Source organism: Elephas maximus, chromosome 5 (genome assembly GCF_024166365.1).
Source record: "Elephas maximus indicus isolate mEleMax1 chromosome 5, mEleMax1 primary haplotype, whole genome shotgun sequence".
Classification (NCBI taxonomy): domain Eukaryota; kingdom Metazoa; phylum Chordata; class Mammalia; order Proboscidea; family Elephantidae; genus Elephas; species Elephas maximus.
The window spans coordinates 118,997,124-119,021,368 of NC_064823.1; the positions used below are offsets into that span (position 1 = coordinate 118,997,124).

The 24,245-nt window shown below is 39.9% G+C and overlaps 1 protein-coding gene and 1 non-coding gene across 8 annotated transcripts in view; one reads left to right on the plus strand and one right to left on the minus strand.

The window, feature by feature from the left end:
• The window catches only part of LIMCH1 (LIM and calponin homology domains 1), a 430,644-nt gene that overhangs the window by 200,227 nt on the left and 206,172 nt on the right, over nt 1–24,245 (minus strand). For all 7 annotated transcript variants that reach the window (XM_049886947.1, XM_049886942.1, XM_049886948.1 and 4 more), the window contains exon 3: nt 18,752–18,821. In XM_049886947.1, the coding sequence (XP_049742904.1) occupies nt 18,752–18,821 (70 nt within the window). The remainder of the gene's footprint in view (nt 1–18,751; nt 18,822–24,245) is intronic.
• On the plus strand, nt 1,637–1,743 carry LOC126077599 (U6 spliceosomal RNA). The gene has a single exon (XR_007517775.1). It is a non-coding gene; the product is annotated as a U6 spliceosomal RNA (small nuclear RNA).

Sequence of the window (24,245 nt, forward strand, 5' to 3'; positions counted from 1 at the left end):
ACTCTGTCCTATAGGGTCACTATGAGTCAGAATTGACTCGATGGCAACGAGTTCGGTTTGGTTTACTACATACCAGGTGCCAGAAAATTCCCCCTAGAGCCATGAATGCTGTTCCTATACAGTCAACATTCCTCTTTCTGCTTTCCTGGTTGTCATCTATCATATTCTCCTAAACAGTATGCATGCTGAACTGTTAGATAAGGAAATTGAGTAAGAGTAGGTTCTTTTCTCCTATCTTTATCTTTCAAGCTTTTTTACAGAAGATAATCACCGCTCCTCTCAACATTATCTGGGACTCTACCAAGAGCCAGTAGGGAATATGCAGGTGCCTGGAATAGCATAGATATAGAACTGAATGGAAACAGGAAAATGAACAAAATGGTGTCTGGAAATCCCCTTCTGCTCTATTTGAGTTAGGAGATGTATTGACAAGTTTTTCCAGGCCCTGCTCAACAGTGAGAGGCAAACCACAAAGAGAGTGGTACATTCTTGTCCCTTCGTCCCAACATTAGGAAGGTCTTCAGAGGTGGAAGTAATGGTCACCCAGTTGCCCTCCACACACCTTTGTGTATAGAGCACAAGAGCAGACTGGCATGTAACCCCAGGAAAAATCCCTGAGGACAAGGCAGGCTTCCCTCACGGACAGCCCGTGTGTTTTATTTGACCTTCACACTGCACAGTACCCACCCATGCAGTGTGGAACAATCCCCTTCTCCCCAGGGCTGTTGAATCAGCCACACTGGGAACAACTTGAAGGGGAGTTTTAGACATCCTAGACATTTGGTGTATTCAGCACCATGGAGGAAATAGCAGTCGATCAGCGAGGGAATAAAAACGAGGAGTTGGGTGAATTAAGGTGATAAAAATAGATTTTCCGACTCTAGGAAGATGAATCATTTTGCCATGGGGATTCACTAGGCTTGGTTTCAGCTTAGTTTTCAACCCAGCTTCACAAATTCAACTAAAGAAAATTTCTTTCTCCCAGATAACCAGTGCCATGAAGCGTTCAGTGTTCAGACAGGTCTGACAGGATTTTATTAGTGAATTGCCCAGAAATAGCCTCCCTTCTATCCCTTCCATCCCTAGCCTGCAGTAAATACCAACATTGAAGGACAAGAGCTAAGTTGACTAGGCTGGGATATTCAGCTCCAGAGTCCAGGTTCTCTGTCTCCTCTCTCCAATTTTCTCCTCACTTCTTCCCTCCTCATTTTGAGAAATGGATATTTTTAGCAAGCGAAGGAGACTGTGGAGACAAGGACAGAATGTGAGAAGGGACTCAGGTGACATAGCACCTCATACATATGCAGTCACATTTTCCCCTTCACGCCATGTGCCGTTGAGTAGCAGTGAGCTGTCAGAATAAATCTTTAAAATACAGCAGAGTTGCTTCCACTTCACAAAATTCATGAAAATCCTCTTTATTTTAACTGAACTAATAGATCTATGTGTCCTCCATCACATACCCCAAAGGAAAAGAAAATTCTTTCCTCAGAGAGAGAGAGGAAAAAATAAAAAAGGCTTCATTAAAAGCAACAGGTGGTAAAGATACCAGGAGGCAAGGTAGATCAACTTCACAGGAAAGTAACTTAGATATGATTTTAGCCATACCGTAAGTGCATAAAGTAACATTTTCTGTGTGTTTGCTTCGGCAGCACGTATACTAACGTTGGAACGATACAGAGAAGATTAGCATGGCCCCTGTCCAAGGATGACATGCAAATTCATGAAGCGTTCCATATTTTTTTTTTGTAAACATTCACTTAAAGCACAATAAAAATAATAATAAAAAAAGTAACAGTTTTTTCTTACCTAGTGTTCAAATCTACATAGCTTCCTTCCTTCCCTCATGGACACCCGTAAGCATCTATTTTTTCATAATGGAGTGGACTTACCCCCACGTGTCCTCATATTCCACATTAAACTCCAACATATCCACACTGGAGACGGGTGGGGCATTTTTCCCTGTGGGCTCCAACAGCGAGCCCCAAAAGCAGCAGCTGAAACACCCTTACATTTCCTCTCCCCAAACTGTCCTCCTCACAGCAAACACCCTGCTCTGGCCACGGGCAGGCTGCAGCAGCCTGACTTTGCTGATGCAGTGAAAGGGAACTAAGTAGAGAAGAGCTTGGTTGCCACACCTATTGGGGAGGGAGGCGGAGAATTCTGCTCCCTTTGAGGAAGGGGAACCAAATCCCAAGAGGCAGAAATGGCTGAATGTGATTCCACTACAGCTCCTCACATGTAGTAGGCTCTCAGTAAACCAAAACCGGTGGCCCTTGAGTCGATTCCGACTCATGGTGACCCAACGTATGCAGACTAGAACTGCAGTCCACAGGGTTTTCACAGCTGTGACCTTTTGGAAGTAGATTGCCAGGGCTTTCTTCCCAGGCACCTCTGGGTGGGTTCGAACTACCAATCTTTCAGTTATAGTAGTTGAGTGTTTAACAATTTGCACTACCCAGGGACCATCATCAGTAGGCTTTCACTACTGTCAGTAAAGCTGGGTCTGGGATAGGTACCCAAGTGGGGCCTGTGGGACACAGGTTTCGATCCAACTCTGGAACAAAGTAGCTGCACAACCCCAGGTAAGTCACAACCTTCTGAGTCTCAGCTTTCTCATTTGTAAAATAATGGTGTTTAAAAAGTACATCTTTCAATAGCTGCTAGGTCTAAAATTCTAAGGTCATCATAATAACTGTGAGCCTAGTAAATACTAAGCACAGCTACAATTTATTGAACACATATTATGTACCATACCATACCATATGAACCATACTGGGCATTTTACAAGAATCCCTGGGTGGTTTAAATGGTTAATGTACCCAGGTGCTAGCCAAAAGGCTGGAGGGTTGAGTCCACGCAGAGGTACATCAGGGGATCTACTTTGAAAAATCACGCATTGAAAACCCTATGGAGCACTCTGACACACATGGAACCACCATGAGTGGGAGTCAATTCCACAGAAACTGGTGGTTGGGCATTTTATATTCATCGTTTAATTCTATCAATCCCACAATACTGAGATAAGATCTTTCAACTCCATTTTATAAATTAGGAAGCTGGTGAACTCACTACATGAATCACCATGAAAATAAAGGATCATCATATCCGTTCAGTGCTTTGAATTTAAATGGAGGCATTTAATCTTTGTGTCTGAATTGAGATGGCATTTGAGAATGGAATTTTGCAGTAGTGGGTGACTGATGTGTTTACAGTCCTCTGCTGGTATAATTCCGAGATACCAGTATTTATGGTTATGGCTGTTCGTGCTACTGCAAAATCCATTTCCCACCTGTTGTTTTTTATTAAACCTCCCTAAAGGACATGAAATATTTCTTTGTGCAGATTCTAAAAATGGGAATGTGAAATATATTAGCAGAAACATCGTGTGTGGATATACCATTTGGAATTTTTAAATGCTATAAAGCACAGTGTTTACAGCCAATTCATCATTTACAAAAGTTTATTAGATTAATATGCCAACTGACTCACTGGTATCCTGCCATTTATTGATACCAATACATCAAAATGGTAGGTTGACATTCAATAATTAATAATAACTTCTGTATTTTCTTGCATATTTTATAGTTTCCTTGCATTATGGTATATTTTTTTCTTTATCTTCAATCATCCCATTTTCTAAACAAACTTTATTTTAGAATAGTTTTAGATTTACTGAAAATTATAATATATAGAAAGCTCACATGTAACTCAAATTCACATTTTACATTACCATGGTATATTTATCACAACAAATGAACAAACAATGGTACCAGTTGGTGACCTGTGTGTTACCATAGGGTTTTCAAGGACTGATTTTTTGGAAGTAGATCACCAGGCCTTTCTTCCAAGGGGCTCCGAGTGGACTCAAACTACCAACCTTTCAGTTAGCAGCAGAGCACATTTACCATTTGTACCACCCAGGGCCTCCCAAACATTGGTACACTACTATTAACTAAACTCCATGCTTTATTCATATTTCATTAATTTTTCCCTAATGTACTTTTCGGTTCCAAGATCCATCCAGGTATGTTACATTTTGTCATCAGGGTTCCTCAGCTTCCTCAGGACTTAACTGTATCTTGGAATTTCCTTGTTTTTGATGACTTTGCCAGTTTTGAGGAGTACTGGTCAGGTATTTTGTAGAATGTCCTTCAATTTGGGTTTATCTGATGTTTTTCTCATGGTTAGATATGGTTTTTGGGGAGGAAGACCATAAAGGTAAAGTATCATTCTCATCACATCAATTTTTTTTTTTTAATTATAGAAAAAAACATTTGTCTTAAAATGATACTTCAGACTGAATGATTTTAAATTTTAGATACATTAAATATCAAACTACTTACTCAGGAATATAGCATTTTATACTGTGGAGAGAATGACAAGGAGGGAAACTAATTTTTGCAGCCATTTTGAGATAAGGGTGGACCTAAGATTCTAGCAGGAAGCCAACTAATTACAAGAGAGATTTCTAGCAAGTCTTTTGAAATATTTGCCAAGACAAACTTCCTACAAAAACAATTTCACATGAAGGCACTTTTTAAGAAAACTACTGTTCCAATTTAGCATGGTCTCACTCTTTCATGTGACACTTTCAGATAATATCTGGTGAAATGTTTTCCTGCTGTCAAATAAAAGAATCTCTACAAACCTGGATTTGGAGTACATGCTAAAAATCCGTTCCAAAGAAACTTCTTCGGGTAAGCTATGACCATGAAAAAATGAAGTAAGACGTAGGCCGAAATATGTATTTCCTGCTATTATATATTTTTTTCCTCACAGTTCCTAATTGAAGGTCTGTTCCTAAGGGAAAAAAGTGAGGCACTGATGTAATACCACAAACTCTTGCTAAATGCTATTCAAAAAAGATAAGAGAGAACAAGTGGTTTCTTTCTTCAAAGAATGGCTTTCCCCCTGCCGCCCCACCAGGGACAGAAAGGAAAAAAATCTAGAAAAAAAATGTTTTATGCACTGCTATATATAACCTTCTACCTCTGTACAGACACAAAATAATTATGGAAACAAGCTTAGGAAAATAATTTATGGTGCATGAAGAGGATACTAAACTTCAGCTAACAAGTCTAGGTATTTCTAACACATGTGAATAGGAATTTAAGTGCTTGGCTGGTTTACTTACCTAGCGCTCAGAGTGAAGTATCAAAAGGTAAAAGAGACAATAGAGGGTACGAGATTGGTTGGATATTAAATCTCAATGAATTGTCAATTATATGAGATTTTTTAAAATCATTATCTGTCATGATTTTCATATCTAAGTGTAATTGCTAATGACTTCTCCTGTGGTCTCAAACTCCTTTTATTATCCCTCTCTTCTCCCCCAAGTCCCCAAACCGTAGACCAAATACTCCAAAGATAAGATTAGAATAGGGGACAAGGGAGCTTCAAAGCTTGTGATTACAGAAAAGAAATAGTTTGTCTTCATATATACTTAACCATAAGGATTTAACTTCAAAATAATCCATTCATTAAAAAGAAAAAAAAAATTTTTTTTAACCTAGTCCAATTTTTTGTAACTTTTTTCCTGAGTTCCAAACCAACATTATTAATTGCCTGCCAGACATCTGCACATGAATATAATATCTCTTAGAGATAGCCAACTCAATACGTCCAAAAGAGAATTCACCTCTTCTTTTGGATTCCATTTCTCATTCCCCTGCTCCCATGATTCCTATTAATGACATCATTAGCCTCCTAGTTGCTCAAGTCCAAAATGTAGATGTCATCTTTCAAAGATCATTTATCATATTTCGTTGATTCTAAGAGGCACATTTTTTCTCCACCTCTGAGAAGAAGTTACACCTTTCCATTGCTGGTATCTTAGCATGTGAAAAACTTAATTGGCAACTTTTTTTTGTTACTTAAAAATAAGTAGTACATCTTATTATTGATGGTATATTGCGTTCAGTGAAAAACAAATCCTTTCTCCTCATCTCCACTCCCGCTGCTTCTACCAAGGTTAACGTGCTCATCATCTCTCACTTGAACTCCATCCCTCCTAACTGACTTCTGTTGCTGGTCTTTTCCCATAATCTTTCTACATGGCCACCAGAGTTATCTGGAACACAAGTGCCCCTTGCTTTAAGTGGATCTTATTGCACATAAAATGAGTCCAAACATTTCTGGTTCTAACTTGCTATCCCTAGTCCATTTCCATAGCACTGATTTCTCTCAGGGACTCTGGGCTCCAACCGAAGCCATATGCAAATAATAGCCATTTCTAGACTAGAACCATATTCTTCTGGCTAGAGTCTTTTTCATTCCATTCCTTGAGGCTAGAATGTCCTCCCCCAGCACTGATGGTCTTCACTATTTGTTGATGCCCTGTTCAAATCCTATCTCTTCCAAAGTCCTTAATCTTAAATGCAAATTTCTTCCTTATTCTTCATTGTGTATTATACATTAATAACATTTCACGATTTGCCTTCTATTAGACTCTAGTTGGCTGGACAGTGTCCTCCAAAAGTTCATGTCCACCCAAAACATCAGATTGTGACATTATTTGGAAATAGGGTCTTTGCAGGTGTAATTAACTAGTTAAGGATCAAAATGAGATCATACTGGATAAAGGTAGGCCCTAAGTCCTATGATGGTGTTCTTACAAAAAGATGAGAGTACAGAGAAAGAGAGACAAAAGATGAGAAGGTGATGCGAAGATGAGGATAGAGACTGGAGTGATCTACAAGCCAAGAAATGCCAAAGGTAACTGGGAGCAACCAGCCACTAGAAGAGGCAAGGCAGGATTCTCCCCTAGCTCCTTCAGAGGGAGATGGCTCTGCCGACACCTTAATTTCAGACTTCTGAACTCCAGAACTGTGAGAAAACAAATTTCTGTTGTGTAAGCCACCCAGTTTGTGGTAATTTGTTATGATAGCCCTAGGAATCTCATATTTCTTAGTCATCTAATACTGCTATACCAGAAATACCACAAGTGGATAGCTCTAACAAAGAGAAATTTATTCTCTCACAGTCTACTAGGCTAGAAGTCCAAGTTCAGGGCATTAGCTCTGGGGATGTCTTTCTCTGTTGACCCTGGACCAAGGTCCTTGTCATCAATCTTCCCTTGGACTAGGAGCTTCTCTGCACAGGAACGCAGGGTCCAAAGAACGTACTCTGCTCCTGGCACTGCTTTCTTGGTGGTATGAGGTCCCCAACTCTCTGCTTACTTCCCTTTCCTTTTATCTCTTTTAAGATAAGAGGTGCATCGGGGATGTGACATTAGTAAGGATGTTACAATCCCACCCTAATCCTCTTTAACATAAAATCACAATCACAAAATGGAGGACAGCCATACAATGCTTGAAGTCATGGCCCAGCCAAATTGATAGACACATTTTTAGGGGGACATAATTCAATCCACGACAGACACTATCTAATCTTGAAGATCTCATCAATATAACTGTCATTAATCCATCTCATTACATCATGGTGATAGGATTTACAACCCATAGGGAAATAACATCAGATGACAAAATGGTAGACAATCATACAATACTGGGAGTCATTACCTAGCCAAGTTGACAGATATTTTGGGGGGACACAATTCAATCCATGACAGACCTTACTTGTATACGGGTGGGAACCCTGGTGGTATAGTGGTTAAGAGCTACAGCTGCTAACCAAAAGGTCGGCAGTTTGAATCTACCAGGTGCTCCTTGGAAACTGTATGGGGCAGTTCTACTCTGTCCTATAGGGTCGCTATGAGTCAGAATTGACTCGACAGTAATGGGTTTGGTTTTCTGTTTCTGTTTTTCTTTTGTATATGGGAGCCCTGGTAGCACAGTGGTTAAGAGTTCGACTGCTAACCAAAAATGTCAGCAGTTCAAATTCACCAGCCACTCCTTGGAAACCCTATCAGGCAGTTCTACTCTATCCTATATGGTTGCTATGAGTCAGAATTGACTCAACAACAGTGGTTGTTGTTTTCTTACTTGTATATATGTCTCCCTACAAGGTAAGTCCCTGCAAGCAAGGAATCATGTCTTGAATCACGGGTGGATTTTCACTTGCAAGGCAAGAGAGAACATGCCATTTCTTTTTGGTATACATGTACAAAAAAAGACTGGGAAACAGACCTTGGATGTCATGCCAGAGGCAGTCCAAAGAAAATCATGTTATTTTTAAAGTCCTATAACCAAAATGGACACATTTACTGGAGAATGTAGAATCTATGCCCTGATTTCTCAGTAGAGTAATACAGCCATTTCACTCACTGTGGTAGGCAACTTCTGAATAGCTCCCAGTGATCCCTGCCTTCTGGTATTCAGGCCCTGTGTAATCCTCTTCCCTTGAATGTGGGCTAAACCTAGTAACTTGCTTTTAATGAACAGAATATGACAGAAGTGATGAAATGTCACTTCTGAATAAGGTTATAAAGGACTGTGACTTCCATCTTGTTTGTACTCTCTCTCTCTCTCGGGTTCTTCTTGCTTCCCTGCTCTAATGAAGCAAGTTGCTCTATAGAAAGGCCCTAATGCGAGGAACTAGGTGGTTCTGGCCAACAGCCTGAGAGAAACAGAATCCTGCCAATATCCACATGAGCGAGCTTAGAAGATGATGCTTCCCCAGCCATGTCTTGAAATGACATCAGCCGATACCTTGATTGCAGCCTTATGTGAGACCCTGAGCCAGAGGACACAGCTAAGCAGGGCCAGATTCCTAACCCACAAAAAAAAAAAAAAAAACTACTCTACCAGATAATAAATATTATTTTTTTAAGCCCCTAAATTTTGGGGTAATTTGTTATGCAGCAATAGATAACAAATAAACTCACCAAATAAGAAAATCAGAGGAGAGATAATAATCACAGAGTGGGTGAGAGGGACAAATAGCTCTTACTGAGTCTCCTCAAGTACTCAGAAAAGATGTACAAGGGAACTAACTTATCGGGCTAATCCAGTCACCCTGGTTATGAACAACCAAAAGCCAGTGGGCATTAGAAATCCCCTTTACTCTGTCCAACTCACTGTGGAGAATGACTCTCTCCAACTGACAAACTTATATTTGTGTATTCACTATGTGGCCAAATCTTTTGGTTTAGGTCATAAATTAGGTCTAGTCTTGATTACCAAGAATGATACATGTAGTGAGAGATAAACCTAGAACGTTAACTTAGCTAAGGAAGGACTTTAAATGTCTTTTGGAAGTATTTGGATTTTATCCCACATGCAATGGGGAGTCATATAAAGTTATCTGAGAAGGTGAGGGACATGAGATGATCTGTACTTGCAGAAGCTAACTGCGGAGGCTGTTAAAATGGCAGCGCAGAGATCATATTGACTTGGGAGCCATTAAATAAACTGAGAGCCCTCTAGGCTCATATTCCACCATTCAACTAAACGTAGGGTTGAGTGTACCAAAGACCCCTGTATTTTGTTTTGTTTTCGTTTGGTTTTCCCTACAGTCTGTGCTCTTTTATGTCTAAATCTACTAAAATGCTAACCACCATTCCTATTTTGGCTTGGCTTTGGCTCCAAATCCAATAGCCTCAAACTGAGCATTCCTTCTGTGTGCAGTATGGGAACACAACTGAGGATTCTCTTTCTGTGCCAGAGATGGAGATAAAGGAAAATTGTCACTAAATTCAATTTGGCTGCTGTACTTTGCAAGCTCTATTCACTTCCCCCAGTGAAACATGCCTCCTGCACACAAAACATCACTCAGCTACCAGTTTTTACTTGTCCCTCAAAGAAGAGCGGGGCCGCCTCCAGAGAGCCCTGATTGTACCATGCAACTACCACAAAGAACACAGTGTGGCAGGAAAAATACACTAGGGTGGGAGCATTCAAAGTCCCCCCTCCTCCGCTGCCCATGAAGGAGAATTCCATGTCTGCCGGCTCCTGTCTTTGTTGTCCAGAATCAGAATCCAGGGGTGAAGGCGGAATTGAAAGGAGCCGAGTTTAGCTGGATTGATCTGCACTAGAAAAGGCTGAGGGTTAGGAATAGCTTCCATAAAGATTGCTGTGGAATCAGTTCCAACTCATAGTGACCCTCTGTGCAACAGAAGGAGTAAGAGGCAAGAAAGACAAGATCTGGGATAGTCTGAGTCTGGAAGATTTTAGGTAGTTGGGGTGTGTGGAATTGCGGGGCAGGGGGAAACTGGCAAGAGTCAGATATATGTATGTGTTCATGAGACGGAGTGGCAGAGAGAAAGAGAGAGTGTACGTGTGTGTGTACAGAGAGAGACAGAGAATAGAGTGAGTTTTAGGAAATTTTTGCTGAGTGTTATGAATGAAATCTCTGACAGTTTTTGAAAGACTTCAGTAAAGATTTCTAATGCTTTTCTATTATTATTGGTTGTTGGGTTGGTGTTGCACTGACTGTGACACTTGAGGTGTGGCCACATGGCAGCTTGATTTTATAGAGGTTATAGTAGAAATCCACCACCTGTTTATCAGTTTGTCCTATTGTGATGGCTTGCATGTTGCTATAATGCTGGAAGCTATGCCATCAGGGTCATATATAGTATTTCAAATACCACCATGGTCATACATAGTGTACAGGTTTCAATGGAGCTTCCAGACTAAGACAGACTAGGAAGAAAGTCCTGGCAATCTACTTCTGAAAATTAGCCAGTGCAAACGTTATGGATCACAACAGAGCATTGTCTGACAGCATGTTGGAAGACGGGCCTTCCAGGTTGGAAGACACTCAAAGTATGACTGCGGAAGAGAGTTGCTTCCTCTAAGTAGAGCCAATTGTAATGACCCTGATGGAGTAAAGCTTTCTGGAACTTCATTTGCTAATGTGGCACAACTCAAAATAAGAAGTAACAAATGAGAAGTAACAGCAGCAAACATCCAATGGACAAGCATACCAACGATCCTGAAGGTGATGCAGGATCAGCAACATTTCTTTCCATTATACGTAAGGTTGACATGAGTCAAAACAGACTTGATGGCAACTACCGACAACACAGTAGAAATGTTACATTTAGCGGTCCCTTTTTTTTTTTAAATAGGTCACTCCCTCAATTTGCTTAAATTAATACATCTTAAAATGAGAGGGGTGAAAAATGACTTTCTAAAAACATACAATCTATCCTTAGAGGTTGATGCCTCCAAACAGATGATCGAAAGTGTTAATGTTCAACTGTTATATTATAAGGCCTAGTGGAGATAGGGTAACACAGTAGAAAAGGCACAGGCTCTGGAGGTGGGCAAACCCGTGTTTAAACTCCAATTCTCCCTCTTATTAATCGCAAAGCTGACAACTTACTTCTCTGTGCCTTAGATTCCTAAAATATATAGCAGTAAGGATACAGCAAGAGTAAGGATAATCTAGCATGTGCCACATACATGGTAGGCAATTAATACGCGGTTGTTGTCACTATGGTCTAGGTCCCTGGGTGGCACAGTCTGTTCTCGACTACTAACCTAAAGGTTGGTGGTTCAACCCCACCCCCAACCATGCCTCAAAAGAAAGGCCTGGCAATTTGCTTCTATAAAGATTGCCATGGAATCAGTTCCCACTCATACTGACTTTATGTACAACAGAACAAAACACTGCCCTGGCCTGCATCATCCTCACAATCATTGCTATGTTTTAGCCCATTGTTGTAGCCACTGTGTCAACAAATCTCGTTGAGGGTCTTCCTCTTTTTGGCTGGCCCTCTACTTTACAAAGTATGGTCTCCTTCTCCAGGGATTGGTCCTTCCTGATAACACATCCAAAGTAAGCTAGACAAAGCCTCTGCCATTCCCACTTCTAAGGAGCATTCTGGCCGTAGTTCTTCCGTAAAGATTACAGCCAAGAAAACCCTATGAAGCAGTTCTACTCTGTAACAAATAGGGTCACTGTGAGTTGGAACTGACTCAATGACAACGGGTTGGGTTTTTTGGTTTATTTGTCTGCTTTTTGATCTTTATGGTAGCTTACGCCTTTGCCCTTCTTCTGTCTGCTCTGCCTCCCTCCTGGCCTAAAATAACAACCGTAATTTAAACAGAGACAGAGGCACAGAACAGACCCTTGATGGGCTTTTTTTTTTTGAGGTAACCTATAAGATAAACTGTTGAAAGGAAGGCAAATGCTCTAGACACTCTCAAGAAAGTTGTAGAATATAAACCCAAAATGTAAGCCATTGATAAGGATGAGCTGAGGTACACATCAGCTAATCGCTAGTGAGAATTTGCAGAAAACCTCTTCCTGGCAGGCAGATATTCAAAACACCTGGGACCCAAATTTATTGTGTTGTCATCTTCCTAGAAATAAGAAGTTTGCATACAGGCTTTTCACTCCTGCTACTCAGTTTCAACAGCTTCCTATGCCTATCCTTTTGTATAAAACATTAATATTCTTAATCTTCTCATAATGTGGAAATCTCCACAGCCTTTTCATCATTTCCGCTACTCTGACCTCCCTCAAACAATGAAATGTCAACTGTTCTGGTGTCGGTTTCAGAAAACAAAGCAGATTCCTTCTGAAAGCTTCCTAAAATCCACAGAGTTTATGGAAACTTACATCTTTATCCATTTCAGGAAGCTTAGCTCTAAGCATATTTGAAATCTTATCTTTTGATTAAAGGAAAATGCATCCCTTTTCCAAAGAATACGTTTTTGAATGGGTTAGGGTTTACTAAATGATAGAATAATTCTACCAGTTACACTCCTGCTGTATCCTACTGAACTTCAGGTAGAGTCAAATTTCCACCATTCTTCGAGCCAAGCGAAGTTCTGTGAAGTGAGGCCTTTCACAAAGTTCCGAAAGATACTATGAAGACATTGACCAAAAGGAAGAAAAGAGAGAGGAACTTAAAAAGTGAGTCTTTGCCTCCCCCTTTTTCCCAAGAGGTAAAATACTCTGTCATTCACGTGTACGTGTTCCATCCTCAACTGGGAACACTTGTGATAGATACTAGTACCAAGGAGAAGGGTGGCCTAGACTTGGGGTTCAGCTCAGGTTTTACTATTTGTGTCATCCCCTTTATGGACCCACAGGTCCTCACATGTAAAACAAACACTGTAAATCTAAGATACTTTTCCATCTATAAAATTCTCTTCTCTTCATACCACTTTCACTCTCGTGGATTCAGACATAAGATCAGACAAATGTTTCGTGATAGCTCTGGAGGGTCCAACACTCAAAGGCAGTGTCTCAGTCACCCAGTGCTGCCAAAACAGAAATACCACAAGTGGGTGACTTTAAAGAACAGAAATTTATTTTCTCACAGTTCTGGAGGCTACAAATCCAAATCAGGGTCTTGGGTGTGTCAATTCCTTCTATGAGCCTCTCCTAGTTTCTGGTGGCTATCAGCAATTCATAGTGTTCCTTGACATTCCTTGGTGTCTGTCTTCTCTGTGTGTGTGTCTCTGTGTCTATTCTGCTCTATTTATAACCCAGAAGTGATTAGGTTTAGGACCCACGCTACTCTGGTATGGCCTCAATAACACAACAGAAGAAAGCCTCTATTTCCAAACAAGACTACATCCACAGGTACAGGGGCCAGGACTTCAATACATACTTTTGGGGGGACACAATTCAATCCACTGCATACAGGATCTACAAATATGGTCTATGTCAAATTATACTTCACATGCATATACACAATAGCTACCCAACCCAAATCTGGGCAAGAAAAAGCTTTAATCCCCAAACTCCAACTGCAAGCTAGGATCTCATATACTCATGTCTTTTGCAACAAAGTCTAACATTCGTGTAATGAAACAAAATCTAGCCTGATCTCTAACTACCATTAAATTGAGTTTTCACAATGTGGCTTGATTGTGCAATACTGACAAACCAGCAGACTAAAGGACTGTGTTTTTAAAACTTTGGTATGTCGAGACCTAAATTTGAGATCTTTCTCTCTGGCAAACAGCTAACAGTATCACTAACACCTAAAGAAGAATGCAAGCATCTGCAGGCAGTCACCACGCTGCTTCGTATGTCAGCAATTGTTACAGAAGAAACACAGACCTGATCCAGAGTCTTCGCCTTCTTGCCAGGAAATGATTTTCAACTACTTTGTTTTAACACCTTCACCCCTGAATTCCTTGTAACCACAGCTCAGCTCAGGGGCTAAAATACACCTATTCATTCTTTAGTAAATCTCCATGTGTTTATAATTTGGGATTGCTATGTGAAAACACACTTTTCTATTTATCTTCAAGTCAAGCAACTGGGCCATCTTAATGGATTGGCTTCTCAACACCAGGCCAGTAAGACATACAGGCATGGAAACCCCTCTGGCCATGCCTCCCAGATTTCCAGGGTCCCTGCTACTGCTGACTTCTTGATCAATAGATGGTCAGTGGCCTGTCAATCCCGTGAAAAAGTCCAAACCCACCTAGAATTCTGTTGATCACTTGAAGGATTCTCTGTCCTTTCCTGAGCGTCAGCAGCATTAGGAGGAAGAAGGTGTCATATGAAAAACGCACTGACCCATACCTCTGCCATCTTCAAATCTAGTATTTATTTGATGTCAAACTACCAAAAAGCTGCAAGAATAATACAATGACACCTGTGTACTTGTCGTCTGTTGTTGTTCTTGTTGTTAAGTGCCATTGAGTCAATTTCAACTCATCGTCATCCCACGTGATAGAGCAGAACTGCCTCCATAGGGTTTTCTAGGCTGTAATCTTTATGGGAGCAAATTGCCAGGTCTTTCTTTCCTGGAGCTGTTGTGTAGGTTGGAATTGTAAATCTTTCGGTTAACGGCCGAGTGCTTAACTGTTGTGCCACCAGGGCTCTTACTCTTCAACTACGTCTAACATTTTGCCACATTTCCTTTCTCTCTCTCTCTCAATCTTTGTGTATGTGTATATATAATTATACATTATATGCACAGCCTATGACAAAAAGACTTTTTACTGGGGAACAGTAAAAGGGCTTGAGCAGGTTTGCAAATTTGGAAATCATTAGTGAATGGGTGCTAATTAACCCTACACAGGAAAGTATTTTTTTGGAGTAAAGATAATAAATTGGTAAAGAAGATATGTGATAGAGAATGAAGTAACAGTTTGAGAATTAGTTGCACACATTGTGACACCTCTAAACACTCTAGCATGTGTCTCTGAAGAACGAGGGTATTTTCCAACATACACAGGACAGTTATCACACTCAGGAAACTCAACACTGAGAGAATACCATTATCTAATATTCCATTTCAAATTTCCCCAATTATTTCCATAATGTCTATTATAGTTGTTTTTTCTCAATCAAGGATCATATATTGCATTTCACTGTCATATCTTCTTCAGCACCTTTAATCTAGAACAGTTTTCCAGCCTTGTGGGAATGTGGGGGTCTTTAATGACATTGACCGTGTTAAACAGTGAAGACCAGTTGTTTTGCAGCATGGCCCTCAATTTGAACTTGTCTGGTTGTTTCCTCAGGGTTGGATTTAGGTTAAATATTTTGGCAGGCAATCTATCAAGATGATTAATTTCTCAGTGCATCACAAGGAACCTGGTGACATGCGGATGCATTATAGATATTGGTGAGCTTGATCATAGACAATTAACTGTGTAAAGCCACAGTGTCTTAACATGAGTACTAAACCATTTACTTACCTTTAATTTCAACAGTTGTTCAAAATCTTACTCCCCAAAGCCTATTTCAACACAGCTGACTCTTCTCTTGCTAATATAGTAACTCATTTTCTCCTATGCCTGGAAACGCTACCTGTAGTCTGTAATAAGCTTTTTTTTTTCCCTCCAGTTGCCGTACAGTTGATTCAGACTCATAGAGACCCCATGTGTTTCAGAGTAGAACTGTGTTCCATAGGGTTTTCACGGCTGTGACCTTTCAGAAGCATACTGCCAGGCCTTTCATCTGAGGCACCACTGGGTGGGTTTGAACCACCAACCTTTTGGTTAGTAGTCAAGCAATGCATAAAGAACAACATTTGATCTGCTCTAAGAAATAATATAAACCACTTGCGCCACCCACGCACTCCAATAAGAGATCCTAACAGACTATAAACAAAGAAGGTCGGTTTTGTGTTGGATCTCGATAAAAGTATGATTTGTCACAAAAAGTAGGAGAAGGGTATTGCATGCACAAGAAGTATCATGAGAAAAGGCATCACAGATGGGAGTGAATAGTGTTTGGCAAACTGTGAGTCAACTGTAATAGCCCAGGCAAGAAATGAGAATGGCCTCCTCTAGGGCAGCGGCTGAGGAAATGCAGACAAGCAGACAGACTGGAGAAAGTTGCCAGATTCTCAGTTGTCTAAATTAGGGCAACTGCACATGAATGATGCCTTTTACTGACACTGGGAAATAGGTGGAAGGGTGTGGTCATTTAAGTCTTATTTGAATATTCTGAGTCTGAGGTGCTGGTAGGCTGATGGAGAAGTGCAATAGGCAGGACAACAGGTCTGGAGGTCAGGAGAGAGAACTTGGCTAGAAGCGACGATTTAGAGTCAGTGTGAAGAAGACTTGAAGTCATGAAGACAGAAAAGAACACAGGTGTAGAAGGGTTGACAAGAGAACCCTGGCAGAACATTAACATAACAGCGGAAGGGTTCTGCTTCCTGTGGGGGGCCAAAATAGTGCACTGGTTTGGGGAAATGTTGATTTGGAGGTAACTGGGGAACAGTAAAAGGGCTTGAGCAGGTTTGCAAATTTGGAAATCATTAGTGAATGGGTGCTAATTAACCCTACACAGGAAAGTATTTTTTTGGAGTAAAGATAATAAATTGGTAAAGAAGATATGTGATAGAGAATGAAGTAAGTGGGTTCATGTTAGTTGCAAAGGGACGAGACCAAAGGAAAAAAGGATGAAAAGAAAAAAGTGGAAAAGAAATTCAAGTCAAAAAAAGAAAAAGGAGGAAGTCAAGTACATAGATGGAAGGAAAGCAATGGAGGCCCTGTTGCTTTCTTGCACCAAATTGCTTGCTCCTAAAGTTATAAAGAACAACATTTGACCTACGATAAGAAATCGTATAAAAATAAACGCAAGTGTCCGAAATTCTCATTTTGCTAAAATTATTTATGATTCACATTTTAAATTGAGGTTTCAAAACGCTTTTCTCCTCAGCTGCTGGATTTGGAGTTGCTCTCTTCTGTTCACGTGGATTTCGCTGAGGCCTTCCTTCGCTTCATGCTACAAGGGTCACTACTATGGAGCCTGGTGGTTCAGTGGTTAAGAGTTCAGCTGCTAAAACAGAAAGGTCGGCAGTTCGAATCTACCAGCAGCTCGCTGGAAACCCTGTGGGGCAGTTCTACTCTGTCCTATAGGGTCTCTATGAGTCAGAATCAATGGGATGGCCACAGGTTTGGTTTTTGGTTTGAGTTGCTCCTATAACATCAAATCCCAGAGCTCCAAGGTCAGGTGATATCACAGGCTTGAGGGCCAAAGAAATATTTGTCAGAGGCGTTAAGACCATGGCTTTAACATTGGGAAGAAATTGATTTAATAAAATTTAAAAACAAATAACCAATTTATATATATTTCAATATATATGATATAATGTACATATATTATTTAGTTTTTAATTACTCAAATCCATTCCTTCCAAATTTATTTATTTATTTTATTTACTTAGCTTACCTGGCTACAGGACCCTGACAAATAAAATTGGAAGGGTTTTTAACAACGAATCACCAGCTCACTACTGACCAGATTGAGAAATAAAATGCATCCACAGGAACAGCAATTTTTTAAAATAAAGAAAACATCCATTTCAACTTGCTGAAGCCATATACCGTATCACCCTGACCCCCACAGTTCTCAAACACAATAGAAATTTTGTCACATCTAATTTTAATTAGTCATCATGATGTGGCTAAGGAGCTGTTCAACAACAATCAGTAAGGTCTATGTAGGATCCTGCCTAAATTCTTGACATTTTTCTAATTGTCTTCCGTAAAACCACATGCACAAAAGGCAGTTACAATGGAAACAGTCAGTCATGACCAGGCCAACATCCTCAGGTGTGTGTGTGTGTGGGTGTGGGTGTGGGTGTGTGGGTGTGTGGGTGTCTGTGTGTGTGTGTGTGTGTGTGTGTGTGGCTATCTTCCTGACAACCTTTTTCCTTTCTTTACACAAAAAAAGGCAGTACCAATTCAAGCAATTAAAATAAGTTGCCAATAATTATGAAATAATATTAATGAATGGTGGGAAAAAATCCTCCTCTGACCACATGAGTTTTATCTGGTTCAGAGGGTAACGGCTCTCCTCAAGCAGTTCTCCAGGCAACGTTAAGATCACCTTAGTACCTGTCATTGACATGCACACGTAAAAACTGTTGAATGCATTTATGTTTTGTTGTGTATATTTTCAGAAAAATAAAGATTTCCTTAGTACTCCTTGTCTTTCAAACACAGTAGTTGGTCTATAAATGTGGTAATTAAATACAAAGTAGGTTTTTAAGATTGAAAACAGCAATTTATATGAAAGTGCTGCTTGTTAATCATGAAATCTTTCTCCTACCTCTCTTCCCCTCCTAGTCTAGGGGGATGCAGTGAACAACTGAAAGAAGAAGACCATAAGTACAATCACATTCCTCCCCAGGGACAACCTAATTATCAGCCTCTCACCCTAAACAAATTTACCTCTTTAGAATGAAGGTTCTTATCACTCATGGGAAAAAATGCAAACAAAGATTAAGCTGCCATTTAGGCATCACTGCAATCTTTCATTTTTAAGTGATCTCTCGGTTTAATGGATTCAATGGGCTCTCATTCAAGTGAAATATGTATTGCAGGAGTAAACTGTAATAAATGGAAGCATCATGACCCTTAGGTTAGAGCAAAGGAATATTGGAAAATAAATCTTAATTCTGGATACTCACCAATCCTGCAATGGGGGTAGGCAATCTATTGATCTTTTTAACAAGTCCTGGCTTTATAGCATTCAGCAACCTGTCATAAAAAAGGCAGAATGTCAAGTGAGACATAAAGCAAGATGGATCACACAAATCACCTTTATCCAGGGCTACAGCTAAATTGCTGAATAGGAAAAGCAGTGAATTTAAAGCATCTAGTAAATCTCAATAATCTATTAGCCTTCATGCATACAAGTCAAGAGCCTTGCCAACATCAAGTTTACCCAAGGCAGGTGAAGTTTTAGAACTTGGAAGAAAGAATGGACACTGGAAGGTACTTCAAGAGAAAGGACAAGGTTGTGAGTTAGATTGTGGCTGGTAGAGAATTGTCCAGGATTGGAGCCAGATATTACTATGCAGGTAAAGCCTGTTTTCAATTCTTTGGTCTAAGGCAAGGGTCTCTCCAGGGATTCACTAAGTCCAGAGACCAACATCTATCTTTGCAAGTAATTTGCCAAGACTAATTCTACCTCCAGAGCCTGGACTGCTCACTGAGGAGAGTGGCTTGTTCAGTGTGGCTGAACTTCACTTAAGAAGGGGGAGAATACGTTTAGTAAGAGGTTAACCAATCATGTCCTAAAGATTTTAAAGAAGGCAGATCACAATTCCCAAGGTACAAAAGATATTTGAGCAAAAGATTTTCCAGGTGAAAGGTTGAACTCATGTGCAAATGGTAATATAAGCAAGGGAACGCAGGAGAAAACTATAAGTGCTTGTCTTCAGGAAACAGCAATTGAGGGTGAAGAGGAATAAAAATACAACTTAGAAAACTAAAATATGGTTAGCATCCGGCTAGTGCAGTGGAATGTAGTATCTGCAAAATAGATTATTCATAAAGGAATGATTGAAAGTAAAGAGTTGCAGAGTCAGTGGAAGCATTTATTCCCACATTTAGGAATTTAAGAAGCAAATCAGGTAAGTTATTTAAGGGTAAAATGCAAGGAGAAACTTGGGGCAGGACTTTATTATAATTCAGGGGTCAGTACGCTATGACCCATAGGCCAAATCTGACCCAATGCCTGTTTCGTAAAAATATTTTACCAGGACACAGCCGTGCCCATTCATTTACATATTGCCTACAGCTGCTTTTGAGCTACAATAGCAAATATGAGTAGTCGCAACAGACATTACAGCACACCAAAAAAACCGCTGCTGTTGAGTCAATTCTGACTCGTGGCAACCCTGTATGTTACAGGGTAGAACTGCCCTATAGGGTTTTCTTGGCTGTGATCTTTACGGAAGCAGATGACTAGGCGTTTCTTGTGGTAACTGGGTGGGTTTGAACCATCAATCTTTAGGTTAGTAGCCCAGTGCAGACTGTTTGTGCCACTCAAGGACCTTTATGGCCCACAATGCATAAAATTTTTATTATCAGAAAAAGTTTGCCAACCTCTATTATAATTCATCCAATCCAAGAATCTAATAAATTCTGAAGAACTGATGCTTGATAGATTTCTATAGGTCTGTAACATAAGACTCTGAAATAGTTTAATGAATAGTCCTGAATTTATCCTGTATTTAACTTTGACACCTCTGTTAATACATTAATCTGTTTTGGAAGAAGTAAAGCCAGAATGCTCCTTAGAAGTGAGGATGGCAAGACTTCATCTCACTTACTTTGTGGATATGTTATCAGGAGGGGCCAGTCCCTGGAGGAGGACACGATGCTTAGTAAAGTAGAGGGTCAGCAAAAGAGAGGAATACCCTCAACAACATCAACTGACACAGTAGCTGCAACGATGGACTCAAGCATGGCAATGATTGTAAGGATGGTGCAAGATGGTGCAGGACTGGCCAGTATTTTGTTTTGTTGTACACAGGGTCAACTCAATAGCACCTAACAACAACATTAATACATTGGGAAATACCTCTACAGTGGTTATAACTGTACTTGCAAGGTTATTTTGTTTTTGCACCAAGGTGTAATTGCTGTTCTTAGTAACTTTCAAGGCAATTTCAACATGCTGCCACCAACTGGTAATATTCATAATGGACATGTGCCTTTTTGCCCACTAAAATTCAAGACGGCTGCTCTTTTCACGGCCATATTTAGCTTTAAGTATGAATTTAATATTTTTTAAAGTGCTTCTTGTCATGGATTGAATTATATCCCCCCCAAAAGGTGTGTATTAACTTGGTTAGGCCATGATTCCCAGTATTCTGTGGTTGTCCTCCATTTTGTGATTATAATTTGATCAGGGATTGTAACGCCCTTACCAGGGCACATCCCTGGTTTTTGGTGGTACCTATACATATGACCGTGTTTGGAAATAGGGAGTTCCTTTAGTTATGTTAATGAAGTCATGCCTTAGTAGGGAGGGTCCTAAACCTAATCACTTCTGAGTTATAAAAAGACCAGAACAGACACAGAGACACACACAGGAGGAAGAGGAAGACAGAGACAGAGACAGGAGCACCAAGTAATACTAGAAGCTGAGACAGACAAGGAAGGACCTCCCCCTAGAGCCACATCATGAATTCTCACTTCTAGACTTGTGAACTGTGAGAAAATAAACTCTTTTCTTTAAAATTACTCACTTAAGGTATATTTTGTTACAGCAGCACTAGGGGAACTAAGACAAGTCCTAACTAAGCCTGCTTCCTGAAGGCAACCTTTAAGAATTTTGAAGGATAATTTATTAATATATATGTTATTGTTATGTGTCATCTAGTCGATTCCTATTCATAGTGACCCTGTAGGATAGAGCAGAACTGCCCCATAGGGCCTCCTATGTTGCAATCGTTATGGGAGCAGATTGCCAAGTCTTTTCTCCAGCAGAACAGCTGGTGGATTTGAACCACTGACCTCTCAGTTAGCAGTGACTTGCTTAACCACCATGCTACCAGGGATTCTTAATATACATATAATTATCTTTAAAAAGACAGACATGCATATTATACACATTGTCTATCTTACATCTTGTTTTTCTCATAACAATGTATCCTGGATATGGAATGATTTACCTCAAAGACTGATGCCTTATCAATACATGGAGCTTTGTCCTTTTAAAGGATCCCTGGTGGCACAATGGTTAAGCACTCAGCTGTTAATAGGAAGATCGGCAGTTCAAACCTACCAGCCACTCCATGGCAGGAAAGACGTGGCAATCTGCTCCCATAAAGATTACAGCCTAGAAAACCCTATGGGGGCAGTTCCACTCTATCATCTAGGGTTGCTATGAGTCAAAAATTCACTCGGTGGCACCTAATAACATGTCCTTTTTAATAGCTGTGGACTGCTATAGACTGATATGGAGCTGGCAGAAGGATAAGAATCTGACTCTGAAATCCAGCTGACTGAATAAAGCCTGGCTCTGCCATTTACTAGGGGTGCAATCTTGGGCAAGTCCATTAACCTCAGTTTCCTCTACTGTCAAATAGAAACACAATGGTATCAACTGCATAGGTGTCAATGAGACTTAAGAATGAAAAAATGTGTAAGAAGCTAGAACAGAGCCTGGCACATAGTAAGTTTTCTATAAATATTTCCCTATATTTGTGTATAAATTATTCAATTCATAGTGTATTAGATCAACCACTTTCCTAAAAATCTTAGATTTTTCTAATTAAATAAAACTGCTACCTGATTCCAACATTGTTGCTAATTTGCCAAAGTCAACCTTAATGTATTCTAGGATTAGAAAAAATAACAAAAATTCATCATTTAAGAGTTCCACTAATATCCTTAGTAATTATGGCACCAGGAGCTCCTATTTTTATACACATTTAGATTTTTTTAAGCAGTCTTAAATACTTCATTGTATTTTTTTCTTTGTAGAATTATAGTTTACACAGCAGAAATCTTCCCTGGCAAAAAAAAAAAAAAAAAAAAAATGAAGTTAAAAAAAAAAAAAAGCTATAATACTAGACTTAATACTAGACCTTAATGAGCAACAAATGATTTCTCTCAAGTTGTTTTATCATAAATTTTAAAAACTGCTCTAAAACATTTGGAATATTTTCAAGATCAATGCACTGTATTTTTGTTCCTGTAAACACTGCCCTAATTCTATACACAGTTTACAGTACACAATGATAGCAGATAACATTGAATTCACATTGTAGAAGGGCCCAACACCTGCTTATCTTGTATTTTGCATTAAACTGAGAACATTTTTTATAAGTGTTAGGAATCAGAGGAGAAGATAAACAACACAAGTATGAAGAAGGGTCAAAGATGTTCAATTTTATTTAAAACTACTATTGCCTTGCAAGTAAAATTTTGCTGAAGATCATTCAAAAGCAGCTGCAGCAGTTTAACAACAGGGCATTGCCAGTAATTCAGGCAGGATTCAGAAGACGACACGGAACCAGGGATACCATTGCTGACGTTAGATGGATCCTGGCTGAAAGCACAGAATACCAGCAAGATGTTTTACCTGTGTTGTATTGACTATGCAAAGGCATTTGACTGTGTGGATCACAATGAATTATGGGTAACATTTTGAAGAATGGGAATTCCAGAATGTTTAATTGTGCTCATTAGGAATCTGTACATGGATCAACAGGCAGTTGTTTGGACAGAACAAGAATCTACTGAGTGGTCTAAAGTCAGGAAAGGTGTGCGTCAGGGTTATATCCTTTCACCATACCTATTCGATCTGTATGCTGAGCAAATAATCTGAGAAGCTGGACTGTATGAAGAAGAACAGAGAATCAGGATTGGAGGAAGACTCATTAAAACCTGCGTTATGCAGATGACACAACCTTGCTTGCTGAAAGTGAAAAGGACTTGAAGCACTTATTAATAAGATCAAAGACTACAGCCTTCAGTATGGATTATATCTCAACATAAAGAAAACAAAAGTCCTCACAACTGGACCAATAAGCAACATCATGATAAATGGGGAAAAGATTGAAGTTGTCAAGGATTTCATTTTATTTGGATCCACAAGCAACACCCACGGAAACCGCAGTCAAGAAATCAAAAGACACATTGCGTTGGGCAAATCTGCTGCAAAAGGCCACTTTAAAATGTTGAAAAGCAAAGATGTCACCTTGAAGACTAAGGTGAGCCTAGCCCAAGCCATGGTATTTTTAATTGCATCATATGGATGCAAAAGCTGGAAAATGAATAAGGAAAACCGAAGAAGAATTGATGCCTTTGAACTGTGGTGTTGTCGAGAATACTGAATATACCATGGACTGCCAAAAGAACAGACAAATCTGTTTTGGAGGAAGTACAACCAGAACGCTCCTCAGAAGCAAGGATGGTGAGACCACGTCTTACATACTTTGGGCATGTTATCAGGAGGGATCAGTCCCTGGAGAAGAACATCGTACTTGGAATAGTACAGGGTCAGAGAAGAAGAGGAAGACCCTCAACAAGATGGATTGACACAGTGGATACAACAATTGGCTCAAGCATAACAATGATTGTGAGTATGGCACAGGACTGGGCAGTGTTTCACTCTGTAGTACATAGGGTCGCTCTGAGTTGAGACCAACTCGACGGCACCTT